At 38.1% G+C, this 21,168-nt stretch overlaps 1 protein-coding gene across 1 annotated transcript; it reads right to left on the bottom strand.

Annotated features, from left to right (window-relative positions):
• Window positions 1-354: 354 nt before the first annotated feature.
• On the bottom strand, window positions 355-20,929 carry LOC110787045 (uncharacterized). The gene is made up of 5 exons (XM_056832768.1): window positions 20,736-20,929; window positions 6,306-6,360; window positions 5,057-5,359; window positions 3,677-3,751; window positions 355-661 (listed from the first exon to the last, which is right to left on the bottom strand). Exons 1-5 carry the CDS (start codon window positions 20,927-20,929, stop codon window positions 650-652), a joined length of 639 nt encoding a protein of 212 aa, XP_056688746.1. The 3' UTR covers window positions 355-649.
• Window positions 20,930-21,168: the final 239 nt, after the last annotated feature.

Raw genomic sequence — 21,168 nt, 5'->3', positions numbered from 1 at the left:
ACGCTCAAACAGACCGTCGAGAATTTGGGCGTAGAGAAATTCTCGACGCTGTTAAGCGTCGACAATCTCGACGACTTTTGGTGTCTAACATTGTTTTTGGCGCGTCTTGGCGTCGAGAATGGCGACGCTGTATGTAGTAGCTATAATTATTCTCGACGCCGTTTAGCGTAAGGATTATTTTTGCGGTTTATCAGTAAAATTTTGCAGGTAATATTTTTGACACTCATAAGCGTCGAGAATGTAGGCTTTCTTTTCTTTTTTTGTTGGCACCAAGCGAAATCAACCTGAAACCTAAAATCAAACACCACTATAGCTGTATAGCACAAACACCTTCACCTTGAAATGACAAGATGATGATAACGAAAGCGATGCTAATTATATTAATTTATATAATAATACGTACTCACTTTAAATATATCATCGAATTAAATTTACACATTATCGAAACTATTTATTAGCTAGTATCTCCAAAACAAAAATTTAATACCAAAACATCACGTCTGTTAGATAATTCCAACTTATTATTCTAAAATGTCATCTTCAAAACAAAGGAAGGTCACTCAAAGCCTATAACTTCAAGAATATGAGCTTCATAGTTGAAGGAGCTATGCATGCATCCCTTGATTCTTTTCTTCCACCGCCATAATCTTCAAATGGCCACCTTAAATAAAGAAGAAAAACGGTAAGTAATAGTTTCTCCTACAGTGTAAAAATAAATTAAGAGAAGTCCACGGTAAAGAATATAATGTTCTAGCAGATCATTAGAAGTCCCGTAAAGAATGTTCTAGCAGCCTTAACACAGTTAGTACACGAACAAGAACTGATGATAACTACACTAGCAGATCATTAGAAGATGCATATACAAGTTAATCTAAAGATCAGAACCCAACTCAACCACTTACCCCAAGCACATCAGTTGCTGCGGAGAAAGTGCACCAGTTGCAAATGACCAATAGCCTTAGTCTTGTTCGAGAAAAACTATGAATGTTTAAGCGTCTTAAATAGAGTTATAAAGTAAAGAATAAAATTATAAGACAAAACAAACTCGCTAAATTCCTGGAGAATTGATTAAAAATATTAAGCAAATATAGAACGACAATAAATTATTTGGAAAAAATGTAAGGTTTGACAGTTCATACAGTATCAGGAAGTGTACTCCAAAAAGAGAATCCTTCCTAAAAGAGGTAAACTGGGGAGACTATTAGGGAACCCCTGCAGACAACATTATTAGGCACTCATACAACTGAACTTGACAATTACAATAATTCTTGTTTGTACAGTACACCGCTTCATATTTCAAACGAAATTTTTTGAAGGTAGGATTTTAGAAGTACAATTAGAAAATTTAAGACATATTTACTTAATAATTTAATGAGCCATAATTTATCACAAGGTTTAATCAACGGATTTTTCATGAAATACCCCCGAATTTTGGCGTAATTCACCAAATGCCCCTCGACTTTCAGTAATTCACCAAATGCCCCTCACAAATGACTTAATACCCAAAATACCCTTACTAATGATGCGCCGTTAGTCCTCCGTTAACCTAATTTTCAAATTCACCAAATACCCCTATTTTAATACTTATTTCACCAAATACCCTTATTCAGAAACTTAATTCACCAAATACCAATAACTTAAAATTACTCATTTTGATGCTCAACGGCTAGTTTTTGTGTTTGAAAATTAGCCGTTGCTTATTGTTTGCTTATAAATACTCTTTTTCTGACTGTTTATTGTAGTTTTCCTATTATTTTGTTAATTTCATATCATTTTTGTCATGAGTTTTCTTTCAAAATCATCATCCACACCCAATGAGTCCACATATGTAAGAGTCCCAAATAAATTTTGTTATCATGGGAGAAACTTTGACATCCGAATATCTGATACAACACTCAATCTGAAGCTCCGGTACAACACTAAAACAGAAAACACTCCTAAAAACACCTCAAAACGTCGCAACTCTTCAAGAAAATAGCTACTTCTTTTGTACCTTATTCTTTATGTGACCAATTAATTATATTTACCACGCAATCGGAAGGTATTCCTTTTTCAATATGGGAAATATCTTTAACATATGCAAACAGATTAAAAATAAAGCTCTTATTAATTTTATTCTAACGCATATGTTCCAGCTACCTTGGCTTCTATTGCTTCCATGCCACATATTTAACGTTAACTCCCTTTTGTCTCCTGTCTCTACTGCCTCTAAACATCTTTCTTCAATCTCCTAACTTTCTCTCAACCTTACAGTCGAGGCATAAAGGTTTTCCCACTTTTCTTTTGAGCTAGGTCCTATTGACATGGTCAGATTTATGGACAAATGTCTATTTTTGGATTTGAGGGAACAAGAAAAAAAAATGAAACTAAGGTATGTTCCAAAGCTCATGAACCAGTGAAAAAACATGAATCTTGGCACAAAGATTTGCCTCCAAACTCAAGATTTTCACATCATGAATCCAAGTTGAAATCGAGGTTGTGATAAAAATGTATGTGTTATTGAACTTGATTTCTTAGTTTCTTTACCATTCGGACAATAAGAAAATTAAGGTGTTAGCTTTAGATTGAATTACTTCAGCTTCACTTACATAAGATCCCTTTGAAAATGGGGTTTTTTGGCCTTTTGCTCAGCTAAAGTGCATTGTCTTTACTGGATGAGGCCTGAACTTATTGGATCATAATTGAAACTTACTGAGTGTTGTATCGGAGCCTCGGATGGAAATTTCCTCCCATAATATTAGAAATTGTTTGGGACTCTTACATATGTGGATTCATGGGTGTGGATGATGATTTTGAAAGAAAACTCATGACAAAAATGATATGAAATTAACAAAACAATAGAAAAACTACAATAAATAGTCAGAAAAGGGGTTTTTATAAGCAAACAATAAGCAACGGCTAATTTTCAAACATAAAACTAGCCGCTGAGCATCAAAATGGGTAATTTTAAGTTATGTGTATTTGGTGAATTAAGTTTCAGAATAGGGGTATTATATGAAATAAGTAATAAAATAGGGGTATTTGGTGAATTTAAAAATTAGGCTAACGGAGGACTAACGGCGCGTCATTAGTAAGGGTATTTTGGGTATTAAGTCATTTGTGAGGGGCATTTGGTGAATTTCTGAAAGTCGAGGGGCATTTGGTGAATTACGCCATAATTCGGGGGTATTTCATGAAAAATCCGTTTAATCAAACAGATAATATCACTAACCTTTTCTCTTTATTCTGATACAAACTCCTCACGGACATAAAGCTATATTTTATTTATTACCCATAAATGGAATCTACCTATGACATTTACATAACCACAAAGGTTAGCCTATATCTTCACACGCTTTATACCTCTAAATTATAGCTAATTAGGAGTTATTACTTCATCATGTCGCATCCAATTTACTAATTTAGCATATTCAGTCCCATTTAAACTCCAGACCGTAACCCTTCAGTTTCCCTACTTATTTGAACTTGACAATAGACGATGGCACACAAAGCCCATTCTACACAAATAAAACCATTAAATTTTGCGCAATGAAGCTTTTGAAACTAAAGAACGTTAACCTCTACTTCCCACTATTGCCCAAAAAGAATCTACAGAGACAGCTTATGTAACAGCAGTTTCTCATGTCAAGATAGATTTTGGTGACCAGGTTTATCAACTAAAGAAGGATCGCTTTACCAGTCCATTTATCATCTCACGGATTGAGTCAATGTCAAAACCAACTTGGGAGATGTTTGACTTGACACCAATAACCTGCATATGCACAAAAAGTAAACAGAAAGTAAGACATGCATGTGAGCCAAGAGAAATTTGTGATAGTAGTTTCATAGTTCATATATCAAGAAATAATAAAAGAATACTATCAAACAAATAGATACATATCTCAATATTTTTCAGCAGCTTATCCATGAATCATGACATTTAACTAACAGAGCTATCTTAAGCTTACAATATACCAACAGGAAAGAGTTTAACTAACTAAGCTCTCTTAAGCTCATGTAGTCATCGGCAACTAAGATTAGTGAATTGGAAACAAGTCTAGTACAAAACTCAAAGAATTTGGAACATGGGATCTAACTGAAAGACAGGAAAGTAGGTGGCAGGAAAAAGAAACGAGAACTTTAAAACTGAATGAATTAACAAGCTTGTTTACTTCCTTTTAGACTCAAATTGATAGAAAATCTTGTTTACTTCTTTTTAGACTCAAAATGATAGAAAAGATTGTTTTCTAAGCTATTCATCTATTGTAAACAGCAGTTAGGTAATGAATTTAAAGTCCAAAGATTGATAAATTTCCCGTCAGATAAAAAAATAGAACAAGGTAGAATGACAGAGCTTTAATACATAATATGTAGCTCAAGAAGAGTAACACAAGTTAGACTATTATATAACATGTGATTACACAGCACTAGATGCTTCAAGCTATAAAGTCTGAGTGAGAAACGAGCTAAACTGATTCTTAGAATAAACACGATATATTGAATGAATATTCTGTTGTCATCTGACTGAAAGTATCCTCGACACAAAGCAGTATCCTCTACAAAAGAAGTATTATCACCATGTAAATACTGCTACTACACTCCACTTATTCAGTATCCTCTGTCATAGTGTCATCTCAACAATATGTGACGAAAGTGTCCAAAATTATTAAATAAATTAGAAAAAAAAAACACCAGAATAAAGAATTTGTATACAACACTTATATTACGGTATTACTCAGAGATATAACAATTGATGCTCTAAACTATGAAATACAAAAGAAAAACTCAATGCAATGAACCTCATACATCAGACAATAAATAATTTTCATACTCAAATCTGCAAAAACCAGAAATTTGCGAATAATTTTTATTTAAATAGTTTGTGTAAACTAGAGGATTGAGATACTAATATAAGATATTCTACAATAAGAATCTCTATCTTCTAAGTATCATGTACTTTGCATACAATAAGAATCTCTATCCCTAATTGTTCAAATTTAAACCCAAAATATGAACGAACGAATTTCAAACGAACGAATTTCAAACAAAAGATTTTTGACGGATGAATTAATATTACCTTACCTTCCACAAGACCGAAAATTGCAAAATAGAAGATACAAAATCCACCCAGATGGTCGAACAAGGTCTGCAATCTGAGAGAAGTTACATGTGTTATAACATTGGAGAGGAGAGAGCGGTAGCGAGATAGAGTAAGAGTGACACAAACAGCAAGGGAAAACAAATTAGCAGGTGATGAAACTTGCATCTCCATTGAGAAATGGCAGAATTTCTTAGCAGTACAGGTAAATGAAGGAGATGGAGCCTGAAGGCGGTGGTAAACTTGTAGATCAATGTATGTTTGTACATTAAGAACACTCAGCTAATCGCCATCAGTATCTATTAGTGTTGGAAGTTAATCATCTGCATTATATTTCTTATCTAAAGTTTGAGAAGTTCAACATTTTGATCTATGTCTAGCTCCTAAACTCTATGCCTTTTGGTTTGTTCTATGACTTTTACCTTTTCAGAGCTATTGATAACCAGGTAGGATTACTCTATCTTCAACCCTGCCTAGCTATTTTTCTTCTCTGTATCTAATCGGTGGTAGTGACCGAGGATGATTGATTTCGGTTTATTATCTTGTAGATGTGTGTTGCTGTTTGTTCACCAAGCTGGGATTCTGCTGGATCTTATATGATTTGGGGTCATTCGATGCTAGTTGGTCCTGTAATTTACCAAAGATTCTACATTTCTTTCGTCATACATGAAACATGATATTTCCCGATTCCCATGTTCTGCAAACTCTTTTAGCTTATTTGGACTAGCCAACCCTTCGAGAGCAATGGCACTTTCCCAAACAATAACTCATCTGCTTTATTTATAGAGCTAACTATTTATTTATAGAGCTAACTAGCTAGCTTATTCTAAAAGCCACTAATAAAAAGTAATGCTACTCCCTAAAGTTCCCTTTCTCCCCAATATTGATGAATAGCACAATGTTAACAAGTTACTGGGCCAACAACAGCAATTTTCCAACCATCATCCTCTTCTACCGAATAAAAGAAGGAGAAGAAAGGGGAGGTCATCACAAAAATGAACGAAAAAAGGTAGTCAGTAGATAACAAAGTAGGAGTCTAAAGGCATTCAGACATCCAAACTCCAAATACAAAGGTAATTGCTAAAAACAAAACTTCAAATTTCAAAGTGAGAGGAGGGTGGGGACTTTCAAAATATTCAAAAATACGTTTACAAGCACATATAAAGCACCAATTCTGCTAAACTTTCCAATTTTGCACAATGAATAAGTGATGAGAAGAATTACTTACTATGTGATTATTCAGTAGCAGACTAGCAGCTAGCAGAAGGCCCAAGGCTGCAATTCTATAATAACGAAACAAAACAAAATTACCACACAAATATAAGACTCTATCGAAGATTAGACAAAGCTTGTACATATGGAACTGTGAAGGACTATGTGTGACCAAATAATTAGTAAAGAAAGATGCAACCAGTTGCCTACCTGAGTGAGGCCTACCTGAGTGAGGCCTACAGTCAAACTCTGCTGCTGAAAAGGGCACCAATAGCAAACTTGAAAAGACTATCAACAGCCTAGCACACAAAAAAAACAACCTCAAAACACCTAACAATTGCAAATTACTTGGAAGAAAAATAAAGAAAGTTAATAATCAACAAAGCTACATACACTGAAGATATTTCAGCCCCTGCAACCCCTGCCTTCGGACCCATCATACGTGACCAAGACTTCAGACCAGACCAGCATCCCAACCCTGACTCTAACTCTACAATCCAAAATTGAACCTGACCCTACAACCCATATCTAACCCATAAGCCCCTGCAACTCCTGCCTTCAGACCGATCATCCCCTAACCTTGCAATAATCTGTTCAGTTATATATATACTCTTCATTTTACAAAGTCCAGTCCAGTATGAAAAATAGTTATTCTTGAAAGCAAAGGACCAAAGACAAGTTCTTAAATATTGAAGAAAATCCCAGACACTTCCAGCCCCCTGGTTGAGATAAAACCTTCACATAAGTATGCAAATTAAGAGGGAACATTATAGGTTTCGATTCTCAAACCCTATTATAACTCGAACACACCACATTATTCATATCGCAAAAGAGGACAATATAGTTTAGGAGTAAAGAAATTATACATAAAATTCGATGTACTTATAGCATAAAATTCTGATAAATCCGAAGTAATTAATACCTCTTTGACCTTATTCATCCTCAAAATTCAGATTCAAACCCAACTTAACCCCAATTCTCATCAAATTATAACCTCTTTCTGTTAATTTTTTACAAATTTCCAATCAAAATATAAAAAATACATATCAATTAAACTAGGACACCATATAAATAAAAAATCCGATGAAAAAAAAGGTAAATACCACATATCTGATGAAAATAACTCAGAAATTAAGCTTGTCTTTTCCGCACACAATTTCTTGATCTCTTGATGAGATGGAACGAAAATCCTAGAGTGGTGAGATGAAACGAAATCTGAGATGGAACGAAGATCGAATTTGAAGCTTGGTAAATGAGAAGACTGCCTCCGAGAACTGATTGAATTTGGTTTTTTTTAGGGTTTTTTTTAAGGGTATTTCTTTTGTACGTGGGAAGGGCGGTTTCCAAATAATTTGGCTAAAGTTTGAAATTGCAGAATTTTGAAATTTAAATCACGTGCATGGCACGTTGCTATATTCTCGACGCCTTTAGTTGTTGAGAAATAAGCTCGACTAATTCCGCTGTCGAGAAACTACGGAGCCTAATTTTCACGTCCAGCGGTCCAACGCAGCGTCGAGGTGATAGAGTCGAGAAACAACGTGATTTGTAGTAGTGCCTGCTGCGCCGCCTCCCAGTCCGCCCAGAACCTCCGCCCAAACCTCCGGTCACCATCACCCCTCTCCTCCCCTGATTTCTCCCCTGTTCGCGCACCTCTCCCCCTTCCCTCGCCTGTTTCTGCCGCCTCAAACCACCATCATCGTCGCCTCTCGACGCGGTTTCTCCGCCCAGGCTGAGCCCCCAGCCTCCCTCCTCTCTTCTTCCTCCTCGTGTTTCTCCTGTTCGTGTTCCCCCTGCTGCTCGTGCCCTTCAATTTCAGAAACAAAGTTTCTGAAATTGAAACTTTGTTTTATTCCTCCTTATTCAAGTTGGGCCAAATCAATTGGGCTTTGGGCAAGACAAACCTGAATTTCAGATTATCAATTCCTTAATATTCATGTTTTAATAAATTTTATGATATAATTATTTACTAATGAATTGTCATTATTTTCAGGAAATAAATAAATTTGATTATCGAGTTTAAGAAAAATAAATTACCGTACTAAATTTATCAAGGACATAAATTAAATAAATCTTGTGTAATTGATTTAGAATATATATATATATATATATATATATATATATATATATATATATATATATATATATATATATATATATATATATATATATATATATATATATATATGTATATATATACTTCGATTGAAATTTCCATAAATTATATTTATCACTAAAATTGGTGTTTAATTATATTTTCATTAAAACTATGAATTTATATATTTCTAACTTTTTTAAAAAAAAACTCGTTATTTATAAAAATTCGAAATTTCTAAGTTAAATTATTACCATATTAATAACTAATTAAATTATTTAATATTTTGAAAGAAATTGGACTCGAAGTTCAGGAAGAACGATCCATCGAACAGGAAGTATAAACTACGGTTGAGGTAACATCTATTGCTAACACCCACAATCCCCTTATGAAATGTGTTTTATGAGTTTATGAAATATGTTTATAATGATGTGTTTTTATTGGATTGTGGGATATGAAATGTATTTATAAAGTGTGTTTTATGCATGATGATATTCAAATATGTTTGTGAATGATTTATAAGAATGACATTTATGAGTTACGAATAAGATACGAAACATGATAAATAAAAGTGTAACAGGTTCTGGCAGTTAGTGGGGTTACTATTTTTAGGTCGTGCACGTACCGCCGTACCGCGGGACACCCAACAAGGGAGAGTGCTCCTTGAGGGTTACCGCAAGCTAAAAGAGAAACTATTTAGGTACGGGCGTATGTCCAACAAGGGAGAGTGCTCCTTGAGGACTATCGCAAGGTGGGAGACGTCCCGCAAGGCTAACTTGTCAGTTACCAAGTAAAATGAAGGTTTTATGAAAGATAATGGGAACTATTAAAGTTTCAAGTTATAAATGATGTTTTATTATAATGCATTTATGAAAGTGTTTTACTATATTCTATTCTCCCTGATTGCAAAGTAAATAAAATGAATTGAAATGAGTTTACGTTGTTAGGGTAGTATGTTACTGGGCCTCGGCTCACGATGTTGCTTTTGTTTTAGGTACGAAGAAGATCATGGGATGCCTTAGAGTGAGGATGCAACCATCAAATTCACGATCGATGTTTAGTAAAGATAACTATGTCTCACGAGTAATAATGGATGTATTAACTAAACTCTAAGTTTATTTTCAAGTATTGAGTTAGATTTTTAATATAAATGTTTAATCAATGCTAGAAGTATTTATTATTAAAGTTTATGTAGTAATTTAAAAAGGTTATGTCGCCTTGTATTTCCCACGAGGGAGATACGGCATGTGAAGCTCCGACTAAATTAGGGTTTCCGCTTCTAATTAAAGATAATTAACCTAATTAATGGTGTTTAGAAGTCGGGGTGTTACAATGGCACTCCCTTTATGTCACGATAACCGGGTTTTGTCAGTTTTTCTCATTGTCGTTAAAAACTGAATGACGACTCCTATATTACTAGTCGATTGGGTGTAAACTCACAGGAAATCCAATTACACTTGATCTGACAACGTCGCGCCCACGAGGGACGAGGTCATGCATTAGCCTCGTGCTTTTTCGACCCCCTCACAGTGGCGACTCCGCTGGGGACGTTAATGAAATACTCGTGCTCGTAGGTAATCAAAATAACCGAAGGGTGAAACGATCCTACCCCGCGTTTATTTCCCTATCAAGTTGGGACGACCTGAAAATCAGCATATTAATGTGAACGGACAGAACCGCATAACGAATCTTGGCTCCCTCTGCATGTTTCATCTCGGGAGTTGGGAATAAGGATACCCATCGCCACCCGGGGGGTGCATACGCTTCGAATGTTGTCCACTCGGCACTTTCGCTAGTAGTACACCTATCCCAATTCAAATCGCTCGCCCACTAGGTCCCTCTCATTGGTGCATGCCCCCTTGGCTTACATCGTGATTGGCCTCTTGGGACGAAATTCGCTCGTGAATGCACTTCCCCGACCGGGGCATGTGTTGGATCGACGATAGAGGAGGTACCAAGCCGGCGCAAATATTACCCATAGAAGACTATCATATCCTAAAAATTGCCCAAACATTCATAAACACCAATTGGCCAAAGAGTTGTACCAAAATATGTGTTCTGTAGCCCCGGGCGATCGCCACAAAAATAAGCGACGCCCAGGACAGCCTGTAACGGATCCCACAACGCCGCACGATGCGTAAAGGACGTTATTAGGCAAGCACGCAAAATCAAGTCGTATATACGAAAAAAGGATACGCGAACAGAATACGAGTACCAATCAGGGACGCATTTTCAACGCCCCTGGCTGGGCGCCAATCATTTTCCGCGCCCAGCCTGGGCGTCGAAGTTGCTGCCTGGCATACTGGTCAGGCCCAGCAGCTTTGGTGCCCGCGCATAAAAAAAAAGAATAATGAGCGACAAATATGTTGCAAGGACGTATTGGAAAAAAGGCACTACTCGACTTTGAAACACGACTTATAAACTAAACAACTCATTGTGTCGTCACTAGGCCTCCTATGACGACTATGTTCGGCACTAAACCGAGCACGCTGATTAAATGACCTTGAATGTCACATGGGCAAAGTATTCAAAAAATGATGTTCGAATAAAGTTTTCAAGGAAAAATAATGTTCGAATAAAAAATAAATAAATCCGAGTCTAGACTAGGCTATGCCAAAGTATAATCTAAATCCTAGGTCTTAGTTGTCTTATACATAGAATCGGTCCTAATGCTTGGTGTCGTTCTGCAAGTTAAAAGGTTAAACCATATTGAGTCTCTCTTCCTAACATTTAAAGGAAATCAATAAGCACCCATATGTAATTGTCATCCCTTGCTAAGAATCTACGGCCTCAGTACTCTCTCTCACCAATAAAAAGAATATATTATGTAATTCAAGTATTTGCAAAATGGAAACAGTCACATTCTGAAAATCATTCCTCCATAGTCGCACAACCCCCAAAGTGAGCCTAAAGTGTCAATACCATTGGCAAAAAAAAAAATTAATGGCCTCAAGGCTTATGATCACATTGGGTCACGACTATCATAGTCCTCTCGAGCCACTCGCTCCTTGAAGTACTCCTAAGTACGGACTAAAAGATTTTCCATGAATGCAACATGACGAACCATGAAAATACCCAAGTCGGCATGCCATAAGGCTACCACTGGGGTAAAGCAATACACACTAAGAGGGAAGCCGCACTAATGATTCTAGTCTTGCAAAAATGAAAATTCGATCTCCCCAACTAACTACCTTGACAACATTAAGCAAAATGATGCATGACAAATGAACGCCCAAGGGTTAAAATCTAAAGTGTCAACCAACGAAAATTATGGTCCAATTAGCCTAAGTCTGAAAGTTGCTTGGTCAAGTATTATAGGCTTACACCACGTCATTATTTTGAGTCTAGGCCACCTCCTTGTATTCATACACGGGTTATAATCAGTAAAATTAATGAAAGTTCGAGTCTAAATCACAACTTCCAATTAAATCTCGGAAACTGGAATCTGAAAAGAAGCAAAAAGATCATTTTCGATGTAATTCTTTCGTTAAATTTCAATAAAGTAGAAACAACATTTTGAATCTACGCTATTTGCACATTTTAAGAAACGGCTAAATACGCTTGCAAAGTAAGACAATTTAAAGGTCCACCCTAGGCCTACTAAAATTAAAGGTCCACTATAGGCCTACCAAACGAGGTTCACTCAGTCTCGCCTCGTGACTCAAAGACCACAACCATCTACCTTTTAGCCCAAATAAAAAGGGGGAGAAATACCAAGCAAAAAAGAAAAAAGAGAAAGAGAAAAGGGAGAGCGAAAAGAGCGAGCCATGAAATACTTAGCCCGTACCTCCCAAAATGCGAAATTTACCCAAGTAAACGAAGGAAAAGAATTGAGTCAACTAATCCAAATCATACCACAAAAACTACATAAAGTTCTACGATCTTCTACCCTTTCCAATCCTCATGCTTGACTAATACCTATACAAATTATCCTATCTCATTCAACCCATCTTTCAAGCCGTCTTGAGTCACGAATAAAAAAAAAAGACAAATGAAAAGTACATTCTACGCTTAACGTAAAATAATAATAATAAATAATAATAATAATAATAATAATAATAATAATAATAATAATAATAATAATAATAATAATAATAATAATAATAATAATAATAAAGAAACTTTGCAAAGCGCCTTTAAAGTTCGTCTAAAAAAAAAAAGCATTTAGCGCACAAAAAAAATTCGCAAATATTTGGCACAAAACGAAAAGGAGCAGCACAAAGAGGCAGCCCAGAACACGTTTTCAACGACTAGACCTGGGCGCCAAAAATAATAACGCCCAGCCCTGGGCGCCGTTCTTGCTTATCACTTTTCAACTCCCAATTCCTAAAAGTGTTCGTATATTTTCCTATATACATGCGGAAGAATAATGAACACTTGGGGGTAGAAGATCATATAAAATACGCAAAATACGCGCGCTCCAAAATTTTTCGTACACTTATTTCACCCTATTTCAAACATTACGATTCCACTCGAACGTACTTGTTTAAAATCGGCATTCTAAGAAACCATTTTCTGGCTAAGAACTACGCAAGACCTGATTCCAAATTAAATCTATTTAAGGCGGATACGTAGGCAATCCACTAACTCACTTAAAGACCTTCTTTCACCACTAGACATAGTCGTTCGCTTAAAGACCTTATTTCACCCCTAGACACAGTCATAGTCGCCGACAAGTAGTAAAGGCAGTAAGCTTGCAATAAAGAGGATTGTTCTACGGCATCGCCCCATCGTTCCTTCGAACTCAGGGCACCCGTTCATGGTAATTCAAATGCTTGCGAATCCCCTTTGAAAAAAATCAGACATTGTCAATAGGACTTGGCACTTAACCAAGGCTCACCCTACTCAGACATATGACACGGGCATCTAAAATTGAAATCTGAAAGCATCATTAATGAGAAGACATAATAGCAACTAGGGGCTAAAAATTGAAATGAAAGAACTAGGGAAAGAACTAAGTATACCTTGACCTTTTGTGCAGACATACACCAAGTAAATCTAAGTCAATTTGAAAGCGGTTTATATTCCCGCAATTCTGGAAATGATGGCCCTAAAAGCCTAAAGCATGTGCCACACGGGCACAAGTAATATCTTGACGCCTGCACCCTTGCTTCCAGCAAATCCTTAGACAGCATTCCGAAAATCGTAACAGTATTTTGATTCACTCATGTAATCCTGTACGAACCCTTATATAAGTCAACTTACTTAGGACACCTCGGATTGTACACAGTAGGACTCGGATTTCAAATAATTTTCAAAGACTTCTTCGAACATAATAAAGTGTCGTTGGTTTAAGCTAAGTATGCGTTTATCTCGATGTTGCAAGTGAGTCAAAAAGATTTCTAAATATGATTATGGGTAAAGAAAGGCACCTAGCTTTTGGTCAAGGCACACTTCAACATGTGACTACCTTGACCATGGCAATGTCGCACATTACGACATTTACAAGAGAAGTAGCAAATCACTACTCGAACGTACCTCGCACTAAACAAGTCTGGTTCAAACTATTCATGATCCATGTCACCATGAATGCATAAAAACGTATGCCAAGCATTATAGCACCAAGCCAATCCCGTAGCTACAATTGGGGGCTTGAGAAAAACACTCTAAAAATGCTCGAAATGACGATTTTATCGCAAATTCTCGACGCTAATGCTATACACACGTCATAGGGGCACAATCCTAAGGTTTGATCGCGTAAAACGAACCTTAGAATGGCTTCAACCCCTCCCAAATTCTAAGCGCTACTTAGAATATATAAAGTCACCCCACTAACAAGGGTAACTGAAAACCGCGAGTCACCAAAACTCCGATCAAACTACTGCACATAACGCTCGCCCTACAAGCGCCCGTTACACAGTCTACGTCGTTCCAAAGCAAAAGCGAAAGAAAAATCAAGGATAAAAAAAAGAAAGAAACATCTATGAATCCTCGCATCGAACGAAGTAATAAGCTGTGCACACCCACGCAGAAGGTGCTACACTTGTTCGAGCACCTGAACGAGGCGTGATGAAGTACTCCAATGCAAAAAATAATAATGATATCCCAACACCTGGAGGAATGTTCTAAGACACGCTGTTAGGCCACACAAGCCTACGTCGCACCATAAGTTCAACCATCCCACGGTACAAGTCTAAAAAAAAGAGTAAGGCATATTGCACTAATGCGGGCACGACCAAGAGTATGAGGCAAAGACTACTTATCGCCCAAATTCAAAATCCAAGCCACACGACTTCTACATTAAGGATTAAAGGTAGCAAAATATTACCTACCACGGAAAGGATAGCTCGCACCTACACGAGCGGGATCCCAAGGCATCTTTCTCGAAAGAACCTACAAAAATCGTACGCCAAAAGGAAGCATCCCAACATGCATATTTGGGGGCTCCAAGCTACGAAACGATCGTAGCAAAATAAAAAAATATATACGCGATCAAAGTCTTACGCCTCAAGGTATGTTCCTCGGGCCATATAGACTCGCCCAACTATTGCAATAACTGTACGCCTTAAGAGCGACAGTTCCTTTAAATAATCGCCCCAAAGCGACAAACACCGTAGTCCACCAATCGGCTATGGCTTCTCGAGAAATCATCACGATCACTCAACTCATTGTGATCTCTAATAAAACTCTACGTTCCAAAAATAAAGAAAAAACAAAAGAGAAGAGAATACGTAGAATTTCCAAGTGAAATAAACGAACGAACAAGAGGCCAACTGTGTCATCAAAAGACCAGCCCAAACAATATTTTCAACGCCCCACTTGGGCGTGAATTATTTCTAACGCCCAGGCCTGGGCGCCGAAAATGAGCCCTGGCCCAAAAGAAGCCTTGACTTCTATAGGGTCCTGCCGTATCCATTCGACTCGAAAATTGCCGATTTCTTTACTGAAAGTCGCACATCACGACTTTGTTAAGAGTAGCACACAACTACAAAGATCGCTCGCACTTACGAGCACGATCCCAAACACGATCAAGGACATTACAAAATGCGTATCCCCAAGGAACCTCTTTGACAAGAAATGACCGTCAAGCACGAGTGCTTGGGGGCTCGAAAGAAAATATATATTTCAAAAGAGAGTATGCAAAGTTAAAACAATATTCCCAGACTACGCTGTACGAAGTCCCGTGTTTGGATAATCTCAAAAGATAAAACCGGATTACGACCTCAAGACAAAGGTCGCCGTTGATACTTATACATAGTCCCCTAATCAAGGATCCAGGTAGTGGAAAAATTGAGCCGTAAAGACTAGCTCAAAAACCATGAAAGATGATGACCACGAGACAATGGTCCGTCTAAGCACGTTGTCAACCCACATTCAGATTGCAACTAAATCCGAGCATCCCTCGAAAGAATTCGCTCTTACAAGAATGAATAAAAAGAAATTCTCAAAAGAAATCACAAGAGAAAATGAAATAGGGACTTTCCCACATCAATCGGGCAAGATCGCGGCACGTACCACGCGAATCCCAAATCGAAAAGACGAATTCAGGTTCGCTCACCTCCAGTGGGCGGGGCGTCCACCCTTAGAGGACAGGGCTCGCCCACCTTCAACGGGCAGGGTTTGCGTCACTAACCGCGCAGGTCCTCAGTTTTCGAAAATGGAAAGAAAATAAAATCTTCAAAACAAAAACAGGCTCGCCCACCTTCAGCGGGCGGGGTCTACGTCACAAACCGCGTAGGTCCTTATTTTCAAAACATCAAAACAAATTCGTCCACTTCTATCGGACGGGGTGTCTACACTCAGCAGACAGGCTCGCCCACCTTCAGCGGGCGGGGTCTGCGTCACTAACCACGCAGGTCCTTAGTCGCTGCAGCGATAACTTTTCCCGGTTTATCCTTTTCCAAAAATCAAAGGATGGTTTCCCTTTTCCAAAAATCAAAGGATGGTTTTCCTTTTCCAAAAATCAAAGGATTGGTTTTTCGCTTTTCCAAAAAAGAGCAATGTGCTGGATTTTCCTTCGTTTTACGTCCTATAAAAACAAGGGGGTTTTCTCGTTTAGCTATCCCTGAGAATGACAATCTTTAAAAACGCTTTACCTCGTGATTAGGCTGGGCCAGGCCTAGTTACACTTTATAGCTTTGATTTCGAAAACATCTTTAGACACTTCCAATGACAAAGAGAGGGAGTTTCTATACTATCAGTTAACAAATTCCAATGACGCGTGAGGAATGTGTTAACATTTCAAGTGATGACCCTTAAGTCAAATGTTATCACTCGGGGGCTCGTGAGACCCTCGCAAAACAGGTCACATACACCATGGCTTGTATGACGCACTCCGTCTAGTACTTTGACCATCGTCTCATCTCGAGACTCAGTCAAAGTGGGGGCTAATTGTAGACACCTACTTTTGTCCCCATTCCCGAAAGGGAAGGTTCGATGATGAGAACATAAATCTCCACTTGGCAACGCATCTCCTATAAAATAACGAATCTCAATCACCCTTTTCATTTCAGCCAAAGCTACTATTTATAGAAACCTGCTAAGAATAGTAACTGCCGTAAGAGGTAGTTGTTAAAAGTGGCAAAATCATAAAAGATAGAAACCTGTCAGAATTAGATGTTGCACTCCAACATAAATCCTAAAAGAGATAGAATTTGCATTCCTGGTATAATTCGAAAATAAGAGTTACATATTAATTAAATTCCTAACGAACTTAGAGTTCGTAACCGTCCCAGACGCATTCCGTCATAAGTTAATACGCACCAAAAGACTCGGATAAATCTCAAAAGCTCCGTGTTCTAAGAGTCCAAATCTGACAAAGAACTCGGCCCAGATCCCATTTTCAACGCCTGGATCTGGGCGCCGAAATCTTCGGCGCCCAGCCTTGGGCGCTGAAAGTGCCTGGGGCCGTTTTATCTCCGGATTCTTTTTGGATTCGTATCTTAAAATCTATCTTTCCATACACTCTTTTCCTATAAATACCGCCTAAAACCGACGTGAAAACAGACAATTCCATAATCTGAGTATTGACTCTAGCCTTAAGCCTAAGCCTCACGCTGCGAAATTAATCCGGCGTTCTGTCGCAATCGACCCAAAAGTCGAACAGAACGCATCCTGCCCCTTGTAGCTTGATGAATTAAGCCTAAATACTGGAACATTGCTTGGAAACCCGAGATTCGTTAAATAAAAGGAGAAATAGCAAATCCAAGTGGTTAGTTTTCTGAGAACCACAACGCACCTCTCAAGGGTGCGTTGTAATGTGTCCCTCATATGATTTAATCGCTTTTATCACCCTTTTATAAAATTTTCAAACTATTAATTTGATTGATCTATCACGCCTAATAAGATAATACCTTGGACAATTGAATTATCATGCTAGGTACCTTAAATCAATCTAAATAAGATAATCACGATCGATTTAGTACTATGTGTTGCATATTGTTAAAATCAATTCAGAATAGTTTAATAGTTTAACGCATGTCCCTTCAATTATTTATGCTGAGCTAGTAAGGATAACCTGCCTCTGGAGTATTATCGATGAGCACTCCTCTCGGTAGTTACAGTCCCCCGAACTCTCAATCTCTTCCCTGCGGGTGTACGTTGAGTGATCCCCACACCAGGGATCACAAGGGAACCTATGGCCGTCGTGGTCGAACATAATGGCACTCCCTTTATGTCACGATAACTGGGTTTTGTCAGTTTTTCTCATTGTCGTTAAAAACTGAATGGCGACTCCTATATTACTAGTCGATTGGGTGTAAACTCACAGGAAATCCAATTACACTTGATCTGACAACGTCGCGCCCACGAGGGACGAGGTCATACATTAGCCTCGTGCTTTTTCGACCCCCTCACAGGTGTTCATAACCGTTCCCATCAATTTAAATAATCAAAATCAATAATAATAATATAATTTTGAAAAACGGAATTGAAATAGAATAGGTAAGGAAGAAGAGAATTATACCAAACCAGCCTATAGCACGGTACAATCACGAATTTGATGTGATTGGGCGAAAAAGGGCCAAAAATATACGGAGTATATGGAACACAACAACACACACACACACACACACGAGGGTGTGTTGCGTGTGCGGACAACAACAACGACAAGCAGCAGGGGCGCGGGGTAAGGTTCGCGAGGAGCAGAGACGAGGGGCGAGGCCTCGGATGGGCGTTGGCTCGCTCGAAAACAACAACAACAACGCATAGCAACAACACGTGGGCTGTGCTGCTGTGCGACACGAGAGAGAGGGACGAAGGGAGTGTGCGGGTTGTGTGCGAGAGGCACGAACAACGTGCACGAAGAGGGGCGAGGGTGAGGCGCTGCGCACAAGCACATGACAAGGAAGCAACGAGCACTGCTCGACTGCGTGCGTGCGAGTGAGGCGAGAAGGAGCGGACGAAGAGAGCAAAAGGGAGAGAGAGAGATTTCTGAATTTTTGTGAGGGGGTCAAGAGAAGGGAGGGTTATATTTATAGGTTTCTAATCCTCATGGGCTTAGGTTTTAGGGATTTGAGTTGGGCTTGCAATTTGGTTTAATTAGAAGTAATTACTAGCAAGCCTACTTGGGTTTACCAACGGAATTGGATTGGGCTCGGAATATAATTAAGATACTTTTGAAATACGACCCATCAATTCTCGAATAAATAAATTCATTTAATTTATTTAATAAAAATCCAGTTTTCGTAAATAATCAATAATTAAATTATTTAAAATAAAAGACATTTAAATCACATTAAATGTAATTAAATTCATAAAATCCTTTATAAATACATTAAAATATATTTATAAATTCCGAAAAATACGAGGTATTACAGTCTACCATCCTTAAAAGAAGTTTCGTCTCGAAACTTGAGCACGGAAATCACAATTTGAATATCAAAACTTGAGACTTTATGAGACTTTAATGCGTTTTTTTGCAAAAAAAAATTTAGTTGTTGTACTCTTTAAGTAATTCAACATGACAATATAAATTGAAACTTCACTGAAAAGCACTAAATTAGGCATAAAATAAGGGAAAATAAGGTAAAAAGCGCGAAATTCTACCGCACTCTACCCCCTTAAAGAAAACGAGTTACGGCCCCGTAACTCAACTAACCTCGGAAAAAGCTCGGGATATTTCTTGCTCATTTCTTCCTTGGCTTCCCAGGTAGCTTCTTCGGATTCTTGGTTAGACCATAACACTTTGACAATCTTAACATCCTTAGTCCGCGTACTACGCACTTTACTGTCTAGGATTTTGATTGGTCTTTCCTCAAAGGTTAAGCTTTGGTCTAATTCTATGGTCTCCGGTTGCAACACACATGCGACTTATCCGGGATATACTTTCTCAACTGAGATATATGGAACACGTTGTGCACTCTATGCAAGTTCATGGGTAAGGCTAGTCTATATGCTACCTTTCCTATCCGTTCTAGGATTTTATACAGGCCTATATACTTTGGGCTTAGCTTTCCTTTCTTCCCAAATCTGATTACACCCTTCATTGGTGAAACCTTAAGGAACACTTTGTCACCTACTTGGAACTCTTCATCCCTATGTCTCAAGTCTGCATAACTCTTTTGACGATCTTGCGCGGCTTGAATTTTGTATTGAATAGTCCTAACTTGGTTCATTGTGTCCTTTATCATTTGGGGACCTAATACAACGGTTTCACTTATGTCACTCTAACATAGGGGACTTCTGCATTTCCGCCCATACAAGACTTCAAATGGTGTCATTCCAATGCTGGCATGGTAGCTATTATTGTATGAAAACTCAATCAAGTCTAGGCTATCTTCCCATCCCCCTTGGAAATCTATCACACAAGCTCTAAGCATATCCTCTAGGGTTTGGATAGTCCTTTCGGTTTGTCCATCTGTGGATGGATGGAACGTTGTACTCATTTTCAATGTCGTACCAAAATTCTTCTGTACACTCTTCCAGAAATTCAAAAGGAACCTAGAATCCCTATCTGACACGATATCCTTAGGAACTCCATGAAGTCTCACTACATACTTAATGTAGCCTTTGGCAAGTTGTTCCATTTTCCAGGTTTCTTTGATTGGTATAAACACTGCCGACTTAGTCAACCTATCTACTACCACCCAAATAGTATCATTTCCACTTTTCGACTTGGGTAAACAAGTGACGAAGTCCATTGAGATATAGTCTCATTTCCAACTCGGAATCTCTAAGGGTTGGACCTTTCCCTGAGGTCTCCTATGCTTTATCTTAACCTTTTGACAAGTCAAGCATCTTGCGACAAATTCAACCACTTCATTCTTCATCCTTGGCCACCAATAGATCTTCTTCAGATCCTTATACAACTTGTCACCACCCGAGTGAATATAATACGGTGTATTGTGACCTTCTTTCATCAACTTCTCTTTTAGTTCACCACACTTTTGAGGCACACACCACCGTCCTTTGTACCTAAAACTTCCATCATCGTGGATCTTAACTTCCGTCTCTTTTGCTTGCGAAATCTTTTCCTTTATTCGCTCTAGCTTAAGATTTCTAGCCTGATTCTCTTTGATCTCATCAAACCTTGACGGTTGGATAGTTAAGGCATTCATCATTCCTTCTAGACATTCTCCTTTCACTATCTCTAGATTTAATCGCCGCATGTCCTTGCACAGCTCGTTAGCAACTACTAACACATTCACACTATGGCTTGATTTCCTACTCAAGGCATCTGCAACTACGTTGGCTTTTCCCTCATGGTATTGAATATCCAAATCATAATCCTTGATCAATTCTAACCACCTTCTTTGACGCTTATTCAAATCCTTCTGTGTGAAAATGTACTTCAAACTCTTATGATCCGTGAATTCGACCCACTATTTTTAACTCAAAACAGTAAGTT

Source organism: Spinacia oleracea, chromosome 6 (genome assembly GCF_020520425.1).
Source record: "Spinacia oleracea cultivar Varoflay chromosome 6, BTI_SOV_V1, whole genome shotgun sequence".
Taxonomy (NCBI): domain Eukaryota; kingdom Viridiplantae; phylum Streptophyta; class Magnoliopsida; order Caryophyllales; family Amaranthaceae; genus Spinacia; species Spinacia oleracea.
This window is presented reverse-complemented; position numbering and strand designations above follow the sequence as displayed.

What these genes read in the sequence shown, in the direction of transcription:
- LOC110787045 (XM_056832768.1), bottom strand. Translation starts at nt 20,929, where the DNA reads ATGCGGCGATTAAATCTAGAGATAGTGAAAGGAGAATGTCTAGAAGGA. An exon ending in CACGATGATGGAAGTTTTAG is followed by an intron (nt 6,361 to 20,735) that starts GTACAAAGGACG and finishes TCGTTATTATAG; the next exon opens with AATTGCAGCCTTGGGCCTTC. An exon ending in TGCTACTGAATAATCACATA is followed by an intron (nt 5,360 to 6,305) that starts GTAAGTAATTCT and finishes GATGGCGATTAG; the next exon opens with CTGAGTGTTCTTAATGTACA.